The 10,277-nt window shown below is 38.4% G+C and overlaps 1 protein-coding gene and 1 long non-coding RNA gene across 3 annotated transcripts; one reads left to right on the top strand and one right to left on the bottom strand.

The window, feature by feature from the left end:
* Positions 1-2,025: 2,025 nt before the first annotated feature.
* On the top strand, positions 2,026-3,813 carry LOC142495102 (uncharacterized). Its single transcript, XM_075600110.1, has 2 exons — positions 2,026-2,152; positions 2,516-3,813. Exons 1-2 carry the CDS (start codon positions 2,056-2,058, stop codon positions 3,607-3,609), a joined length of 1,191 nt encoding a protein of 396 aa, XP_075456225.1. The 5' UTR covers positions 2,026-2,055; the 3' UTR covers positions 3,610-3,813.
* LOC142495113 (uncharacterized) lies at positions 2,491-9,824 on the bottom strand. Of its 2 annotated transcripts, XR_012801663.1 has the most exons (7): positions 9,693-9,824; positions 8,650-8,777; positions 8,492-8,558; positions 8,101-8,126; positions 5,629-5,783; positions 4,536-4,591; positions 2,491-3,055 (listed from the first exon to the last, which is right to left on the bottom strand). It is a non-coding gene; the product is annotated as an uncharacterized LOC142495113 (long non-coding RNA). The 2 variants fall into 2 exon arrangements; XR_012801662.1 differs by lacking the exon at positions 9,693-9,824 and having other exon boundaries at positions 8,650-8,918.
* Positions 9,825-10,277: the final 453 nt, after the last annotated feature.

Below are 10,277 nucleotides of genomic sequence, written 5' to 3'. Positions count from 1 at the left end.
TATGACAGTATATATGGACATTTAGTAGGTAAGTGTAACTTTACATTTATTATTCAAATACATGTGATCCTAGGTCATCTGAGTTTTGTTCATATGCAAATATGGGTACACAATATCTTTCTATGTTCATTAGTGTGGAAACACAGCTTTTTATCATGCCTTACAAGGACAAATAAACACAGGCGGTCAATTTGCCAGAACTGCATACAATATGAATGCAACCTTGCTTACATGTATAGGTTTAGTAGTGAATGCTCATGTGCTGCACATATTACACATAAAACAGCATGTTTGCTATCACTTGGAACAGCTAGCAGTGTAGGAAACTGGTGCTTATATTATTATTCATTTACCTCATATCTTTTATATGTTTTTCAAGGGCGGACAAGTGCAGCAAGCAAAAAAGAAATGTGGGACACAATAGTCATTGGTGTCAATGCCTGTGGGAATAGTGTCAGGGACAAGTATCATTGTCGGAAAAGATTTGATGATATTAGGTCCAAATTGAAAAAGAAAATACAAGACCAACGCGTGCATGCTACTGGCACTGGAGGTGGGCCCACACCACAACGTCTCATATTGACTCCATTGGAGGAGCTGCTTCGGCCAAAATTACTTACCGTCGTCGTGGAAGGCTTGGCTGGTGACCGTGACATTGGAATTTATCCGTCACAATTTCCAGCAGGTGATAAATATTACTGTACTAGGCGTGTCGTTGCTTACAGTTATTTTGCATAGTTACACTGCTTTTTATACTGTCTTCACAATATAAGCATACCTGCATCTATATATGTATATGTCTGATTCTGTATATATATATCTCAAAATAGACATATATGTAGTAGTCCTACTAAAAGCAGTAACTAATATAGCACGTGCCATTGCGTGCTCATTTACATGTGAATTCCCAAAATGCATAGCTGCAGTGGAAGCAATTGATGGTGGGCGAAGATGGGGAACAACAGGGTAGTACACGTGTAACACATGTTCATGAGAAATTATTAGTAGCTACAGGTACAGAACAGAAATATGTATCATGTTATTGTGTATTTTATTGATTTTACTCCGACAAACATGACATTACTGCCTATTTTAAGCATGCATCAAAGAAATTGCATGTAACGGCCTACAAACATCACTGGCACTAACACATCTATAGTTGCTTATGAAAAGGTCCATTTTTGCTTTATGTCATATACAGACAGCATAATGAGGCACACGTAGCATATGTTATGTCATTGTTTTCATAACTTAAACACTGCAGATGACTACTTAGCTCATCTACCATTGTGTTAAAGCAGCTGCAATTAATATCTCATCACAGCATACACTTCAACAGAGGGGGTGGGGTTCAGCACACACACTAATTACAGCCTCATTTCACGGTCAACTTAGTTCACACCATTTGCACCTGTTTCAAGTCATTGAAAGGTGTGGCTGATTAGGCTTTTTGGGGAAGGGAATACCTTTCTTACAACCTGAATAGCACAACTGAAGTTAATCACACTCATTTGAAAGCTTAACTCTAGCTACTAAATGCCCCAACAACTCATTACTTATCAAAGCGTACGTCACACATTAGTTCACTCATATCTATAGTTGAACTACTATCAAAGACACATTATCACACACTGCATGTGTTGTCTTGTTGAGTCACAGCCACATTCAGGTGTGCCACATCTTCGATTAATGTACCACACATATCCTCTACCAAAAACAACACTTTTTGCAATATGACCACCTTCATGATAACCATTGTGAATGGTCATCTCATGATAGTTATGTACATTATGATACTGATATCACTACACAACATATGATTTTTATGTACTCATTTAATCTATTTATCCTCACGCATTACTGCAGCAACATAGTATGTTGTATGTTAGGGAACTCAAAAATTCTAAGTACACAGGCATGTACAGTGTTATTACAACTATTTATGTTCACTTTCACACACATTTTCGGTTAAGGAACTGATGTTGTTAGTTAATCATAAATACAGAACATACAATAAGTGTTTGTTCAATATTTACACATGTAAATGTAAAACTTATGTTATTGTTATATATAGTTGCCCCTGGAGGACATGTGTCACCTGAGATGGAACAAGTGTCTTCACCTGGGTCAGCCAGCTCAACACTACTAGAAGGTGAGTGTATCATTTGCTGGCCATATAATATGTGCTCTTCTATATGTTATGTTGTCATGTGCATTATTTGTTTTGCACATCTTCTTTAAATAGGATTACTTAGTGTCAGTGAAAATTAAGTGTAAGGCAACATGTATTGTGTTAGTGATGTTAATTATCATGTAGGACTTCTGAGTTTAGAGCAACTTTTCATTCATTCATATTTCATACTGAGTCCAAACATTATTCGTAAGTCAAGGTAGTTTTTAATGAGGTTATAAAACGTATGCTAACATGTTAGGTGTTACTTAGGACATAGTACAATTACATAGTAACACAGCATACATTAACATGCCATTTAATAATGTGTACATTTCTTTTTAGAACATCATGGTGATGAGGATGATGAGTATGATGAGGATGACGCCACAGAAGAGACTGAAATACAATCATGTGACCATGAAGAGGTGCCAATAGAAACTGTTGTACCGCCAAATCGTCCATCAACTTCCACATACGATGCAATTGTAGCTTCAGAGGGAAAAATAGTGGACGCAGAAAATCGTCGCCATTCAGACATGATGACAGTGCTGGAAAGGATGATTGGACTGCAGGAAGAAACAGTATCACAATTGGCACATCTCCACAGAGTCTTCATTGAAGTGCCTAAACAGTTGCAAAAAATCAACACCTCATTCGAAGCATTAGTTGTTCAGCAAACACAAGCTAATTACTGGAGAATGACTAATGTACCACAATTCAACACCTCCCAGCCAGGATCTGTTCATGCAGGTCAGTTTTCACCACATTCATCTGATATTCATTCACCAGGCCCAAATGTTACCGGTCAAGTAGCAGAGATTGCTGTGCAGGTTCCTGACGACATACTACCACTGCCATCTGTACAAAATCAGCAGCTGACACCTACAAAGGAGCCCACAAAAACAAAATACAAGCAGTTACTACTGACCAGTTTTTGGTCAAAAACAACAAAAGACACACATGAAACAGACCAACCATCACTTGTGCAGTGTCTACCAACTTGCTCACATGTGTCACTGGGCACAAGCCCTGTCCGTGAACAGTCACTACCCAAAAGCCCTGTAGGTGAATCGCTGCCCAAAAGCCCTGTAGGTGAGTCGCTGCCCAAAAGCCCTGTAGGTGAGTCGCTGCCCAAAAGCCCTGTAGGTGAATCGCTGCCCAAAAGCCCTGTAGGTGAATCACTGCCCAAAAGCCCTGTAGGTGAATCACTGCCCAAAAGCCCTGTAGGTGAGTCACTGGCCACAAGCCCTGTAGGTGAGTCACTGGCCACAAGCCCCGTAGGTGAACAGTCACTGGCCACAAGCCCTGCCCGTGAAGTGCCAGAGGCCACTCAAAGTGGCTCTGTTGTGCCTAAAGTTGGTGGCAAAAGAAAAAGGAAAATTCAAGAGACAACAAGCAGGCCTGTTACTCGCTCGCAAAAGGAACAAAAAAAATAAATGTTATAATTCAGAAAATATGTCTTTGGCCTTGTTTTGTTGACTTCACATTATCTAATTACTATTGTATGTATGCTGAAGACTGTGTTGTTTCCAAACTTTCAACTATGTTCTTGTACACGTGAAGTTTTGGAAATGTTAACACTCATAATTAATTGTGTTATAAATATTTATGTTGTAATCGTCTGTTCAGTAATGGTCCACCAGGAGCCAGTTGCTAAGTTTAGAGAAGCTGCCATTGACTTTGCAGCAAAACATTGCATTTGGGTGTGTTAATTGATGTAAGAATTGCATATGCATATTAGTCACATGCAATTATTAAAACACCTAAGTAAGTGCAAACATCTTTCTTGTACGTGTACAGCAGGATTATGTGTAAATTATTACTTACCTTTGCCTTGCTTGGCCATTGTAATTTTGTCCTTTAATCAGTTGTGTGTTCGTTTCTATAACATCTCAGAATGTATAATAATATATATACACACACACACACACACACACACACACACACACACTGAGTGAGTGTGAGTGTGAGTGTGTGTATATATATATATATATATATGTATATATGTGTATATATATATGTATATATGTGTATATATATATGTATATATGTGTATATATATATGTATATATGTGTATATATATATGTATATATGTGTATATATATATATATATATATATGTATATATGTGTGTGTATATATATATATATATATATATATATATATATATATATATATATATATATATATATATAGTACTATATAAACTGGTATACACAAACTAATACACTTCATGCTTCCTTGTGAAAGCACACTATTTTAATAATACAGGCCTAATGTTTGAGAAATATCCTAAGTATGAGACTCTAACAGTATTGTGCTTAAACAAATGTTTATTACTTAATTCAATCATGTTTCTCACCATTTAAATAGGTTTCATACAAGGTATACTTAATGCCATCAATGTTGTGTGTACTCCTGCAATATAAAAAAAAAAAAAATATTATATATAAATATATATATATTTTTATAAGAGATATATTTATATATATATATATATATATATATATATATATATATATATATACACACGTATTTAAACTCATGCAGACAGGGAGTTAACCAGACTTTCACATACACACAGAAATGTAAGCGGGGAAAAAACATTTCTTTTTGCAGGTGTGTTTTTACTGATATGCCTGGCTAAGAAATATTTTCACACACTGGTCTTTGTTAGTTTTCAAAAAAACACTATGTGAACGCATTCACAGTCTAGGGATGTTTTTCACAAACGAGATAAAAGAAGGAGAAATGTTTCTCCCACAGTCCCATATCACGAACCACAACTGTTAACCCAATTAGACAAACAAATCCAATTGGCGTTTGAAATAAGGAGTCAAAGTAGTTACTTTTGTTGACCTTGACAAGGAAAAACAGGAGTTTGTTAGCCATTCAGCACATTCATTTTGATGAGCAAATAACACAGACCTGCACACAGCTTTTGTGCTACTCAGACATGGCTGATGAATTCGTTAACAATATTAATCCCCTTTTAGGGTATAAGTACATGATCTGTGAAGCCATCTTGAACAGTCGCGGACAGAAAGCAAGCACACGCCAAATCGATGATTTCATTCGAGCAAAATATCCTTATTACCAAGACCGTAAGCATGCACGGAATTTTAATTCCTCAATAAGATTCACTTTATCAAGTAATGACTTTTTTGAACGTGACCAGGATAAGCTACAACACACCTATGGTTTCTGGAAGATTGCCCAGGAAAAACAATTTCTCCTGAAAGACGGCACTTATATTGTCGTGAAAGGCATATTTATTCCTAATGGCAATAGCAATGTATCCGCTACTACTGATCCGTTTGAATCGATACGTGCTGCAATATCTGCAGCCTCCATTCCTGAAACCCACATTGTACAAGAACAAAAGTACTATGATTATGTACCAAGCCTTTCAGCTGAAATTGCATTGGAATGGGAACCGGAAGAAATGAACCTACCTCCCGACCAATTATTTGAAGAAAGCAGTGGCGATTCCTATGAGCGCATCCTGGAGGAGATATGTGCCATACTGGATTCAGCGGTTGGGTTAAGCGTGGATGAAAATGGCTTGCATTTCTGGAGCGACCAGTTGCAGCCAGGCGAAGAGTTAATTCTAGAAGAATGGTAAATATAACAATCGTTATGCGTTGACTCAGCGTTTAAATTTTTTTTTTTTTTGTAACCACCATTTTCACTTTCAATGCGTGGATACAGCGTAACATTGCAGACTGCATAACATGTAGCGATCACAAACAAATTGTTTCCTAATACAATATAGTAGGACCTGAAAGAGTAGTACACATTGCTGACGGAATAAATATACGTACTTTCCTATCCCTTTAAACATATTAGCAACATTTTACCATTACTCTAACACATACCTGTTTTGTTATCATGCAACATCTACAACATTGAAAACCGGGTCCACCACGTATGACGTGGGACCCTTGTCATGGGCCAAGGCGTCCTTAAAAAGGATTAGTGATGTAAGTCCCGCCCCCAAGCGACGTGCGCGCCTCAAAGCCTATTGGCTGTCATGTTTTGTTATAGTAACGGTAACTGCAGTGTGTGATGCGTGCGGCTCAGTGTTTGTAGGCGTACCCTGGGCGTTAGCCGAATGTTAATTGAGTGGGAGGAGTGTTAGCGTGCGTTTCACGCTGGCTTAACATGACGTCACACGTATTGCATTTGCGCATTGTGTTATCGGCCGTGCTTTCTGTTCAAACACGTCTGTTTAAAAAGAATACAGATGTACTCGTTTAGAACGAATGTAGTTTCGTCTTCATTGTATTTGAAATAAAGATGTTATGTTTACTGGTATTTTCAACATGTATTGAACGCACAACGTACGCTTTGTTTTGCGCATGCGCTAACAGTTAGTGGAGCCAAGCGTGAAGTGCGTGCGCACACAAAGATGTGCGCGCACATCTTTCAGTATACAGGCAACGTTCACTTCTTATACATAGTTATGCCTGCTACAAATTTAAAGAAACATTACATACTGATGAACAGTTTTACTTCTAACATATAAGTGAGTGACGTGTGTATCTACACAATCATATAGAGCTGCGTAACGCGTTGTCACGGATGCATATCTAGTAAGGTGCCATCTTTGACCATCATGTGTTTGCTGTATTTCAGAGATGTCGGGGAAGATACAATCGGATCAATGTATGATTTCAGAAGAGTCTACCTTTATATGAGATGATTGTGAGGAGGAGCCACCGACTACTATACTACATATGGAACTAATTTTATATTGCTTGCAGCGCTTATTAACAAACAATTAAAAATGTGATACCCTTATGCCTATATTGCATAAGCACTTAATTAACATAATGATGTTGCAAAAGAGTGCCTCATGAATTTTTATTGAGTGTTCTTTAATGACTACTAACATTTTATGACATGGTGTGTTTTATATATAACAACCATTCCCACTCTGCTAACACATTTGTGTATTCTAATATGTAATGGAACGTATGACTGTCGAAACTATGTAACAATAATAATAATAATATGAGCATGTTCATGTATAGGGCTGCTAGTTGTACGCAGCGATTTACAGACACATGTTTCAGCCTGAGGTCCCTGGCCCGTGGAACGTACAAATGTTTTTTTGCCGCATGAGGCACAGGGAGATAAAGTGACTTGGCCAAGGTCACAAGGAGCCCACACCGGGAATTGAACCAGACTCCCCTGCTTCAAACTATCAGTGCCAGTGTGTGTCTTTACTCAGTGAGCCACTCCTTCTCCCAATGTAAAGGACACTTACAACCAAGTAGCCATTTATTTTTAAAATCTCTTGTTACATGGGTATGTAGATAAAATGGTTTGGGACTGTAGCAAATAATGTTACTGGCCAGATGTTATGGTCCCCTCCAATGCATGATGTTCTGAATATGACATCACCATCATGTTATGAAGTACGTTTCTGTGTATATTTCATTAACCTAACTAACTATAGTTTACTGTGTTTATTAATCGTTTAGAAATACATAGTATAGTCAATATGATGATATAAGCTACCATAATAAAGCTGGTGTTATCATTTGTCGGTGTTATACATGGATCCTACACCAATTGATAGAGACACAAACAGTTGTCTTAAAAAGTGTGTCTATGCTAGTGATGAATGTGCTCCCGTAAGTAAACAAATAAGTACAGTTATCCCCTTTTCTCCAACCACCTCTATATTACATTAATGGAAATTATAAGGAAACATACATAAAATGTGATGAAATGTGAGTAATCATTTTGTAATACAATGCACATGAAAGCTCAAGAGTAGCTAAATGCATATACATGATACAGAAAGTACATATATGTAACATTTGTGTTTAAACCAATATGTTGGGTTTTTAGTTCCAATAATTATAGGAAGATTGAGGTAGGCACATCTTATGAGAGATGTCAGCAAATATACATACCATGATCAGTCATACTGGAGATATACCTATAATGCAAAGGAACAATATATAAATTGCAAACATTGACATGCCATCTTCAGTACCGTAAACAACACAGCAAAGTGTGTATTTGGTGTTAAATGTACAACACCATGTATATTTCATGACATTCAAAATGTAAATCAGCCTGGTGTACACATCATATGGATGTACATGTTACACTGCACCAATAACATTGTATGTAAGCATACTAGAAGCATGAATGATTATGGGCATAATATGTGTTTTGTCTTAGCATAAGGAATAACACAATGCTAAAATATTATTGCTTTGTTACCCAAGTTGTATTCACATACACACAACTAAAGTACAATTGAAGAGGGATTATATAACCTGTGCAACAATAACATACCGGTGCCACATCCCTTTGTGCACACAGCAGAGAAAAGAAAGGTGTGCAACCCATATTCATCTGTGTCCTAACAGAAGGTTATATAAAGAAACATTATTGTTAATATAACATAATTAAACTATAAAAGTAGTACTAGGAACATATGAGTTTGTACTTACAAGAAAAAAATGAATTGATGAGATTCTGTCGTGTCTGGCCACCACTGGCTGTTTGTTCATTTTCAGCAGCTACATGGGTGGGATGCTCGTCTACCAAAGCCTCAGCTAGGTCTGACTGTACATTGTGCCTGAGTGCAACATTGTGCAAAATGCAACAGGCAAGGATAATATCAGACACTTTTTGAGGCTTGTATAGAAGAGCCCCACCAGTTCTGTCCAGACACCTAAACCTGGTCTTGAGTAGGCCAAATGTCCTCTCTATAACAGATCTTGTAGATATATGGGCTGCATTGTACCTGTCCTCTGCTTCAGTTTGAGGGTTTAGCACCGGAGTCAAGAGCCACGGCCTAATTCCGTATCCTGAGTCACCTATAATGAATGGAGCACACATAAGCTGACATTAGTGATCAAATTGTACAATGCCAACATTCCTAAATCAACATGTGTTTTGTGTTAGAACATGTAAATATGTACTCACCCAGCAGCCAACCAGGTTCAAAATGTCCCTCTTCGAACGCATGGAAGACTGAAGAGTTCCTCAGGATAGAGGAATCGTGACTGGAACCAGGGAACTTGGGTACCACATGCATTATCCTCATCGTGGCATCACATACCACCTGTACATTGAGTGAATGGTAGTGCTTCCGATTGCGGTACACATGCTCACTCTGACTAGGTGCAATCAAAGCAACATGTGTGCAATCGATTGCACCCAGCACACATGGTATCCCTGCTATATTATAAAAGCCAGTCCTGACTTCCAGCCACTCTGTCGCCTCTGTAGGAAAATGAATATAATTCCTAGCGCGTCTATTGAGTGCATAGAGAAACTGGGTCAAGGCCCGCGAGAATGTAGATTGCGAGACCCCGCCCACTATGCCCACAGTTGTCTGGTATGACGCGGAAGCAAGATAATGTAATGAGCACAGCATTTTAACAAGCCCAGGGACTGCACGACCTCTGGCTGTGAAAAAATCTAAATCCCCCCTTATCTCCTCATAAAGAGCTAAGATTGCTGCTGAACTCAAACGATAGCGACTTACAATCTCCTCCTCACTCATCCCATCTAACAGGGTTCTCTCCCTGTACAGACGCGGACGAGGCACAAGTTGTCTCCTCTGTCTTCTCCTCTGATCTCCTGTCCCTCTACCTGTCCCTCGGCCTGTCCCTCTCCCTGTCCCTGTCGTATCCGCGTCACTGTCACTGTCCCTCGGTGTGTCCCTCCCTTGCCCTATATGATTGTCTTCATCATCAAGCATGTCATAGAAAAGAATGTTCCTCCGTCTCCTAAACATTCGCAACATTTTGAAATGAGTAGCTGTGAATGAGCAGGTAATGTGCGTCCTTTAAATAGGTATGTGATGATGTCAGGTGACATAGTAAAATGCAAGGTGTTACATTAACATAATAAAGTACTTCTGTGGCAAGCTGTGTGCACTTGTTGTTCTAAGTATTTGTTGTGTGTATTCTGCAGGGAATGATGATATTTGGCAATGATGTGACGTGAAGCTTTGTACAAAGATTGCTTGCAAATAAATAGTTGCATGTGCAATGCATGTAACACTTGTGAACGCAAGAGTCAGTCATGTAATGAGACAAAAAGGCTGAGATTGACGTGGGAAAAGTTT

Source organism: Ascaphus truei, chromosome 1, assembly GCF_040206685.1.
Source record: "Ascaphus truei isolate aAscTru1 chromosome 1, aAscTru1.hap1, whole genome shotgun sequence".
NCBI lineage: Eukaryota > Metazoa > Chordata > Amphibia > Anura > Ascaphidae > Ascaphus > Ascaphus truei.
This window is presented reverse-complemented; position numbering and strand designations above follow the sequence as displayed.

What these genes read in the sequence shown, in the direction of transcription:
- LOC142495102 (XM_075600110.1), top strand. Translation starts at nt 2,056, where the DNA reads ATGTTATTGTTATATATAGTTGCCCCTGGAGGACATGTGTCACCTGAG. An exon ending in CAGCTCAACACTACTAGAAG is followed by an intron (nt 2,153 to 2,515) that starts GTGAGTGTATCA and finishes ATTTCTTTTTAG; the next exon opens with AACATCATGGTGATGAGGAT.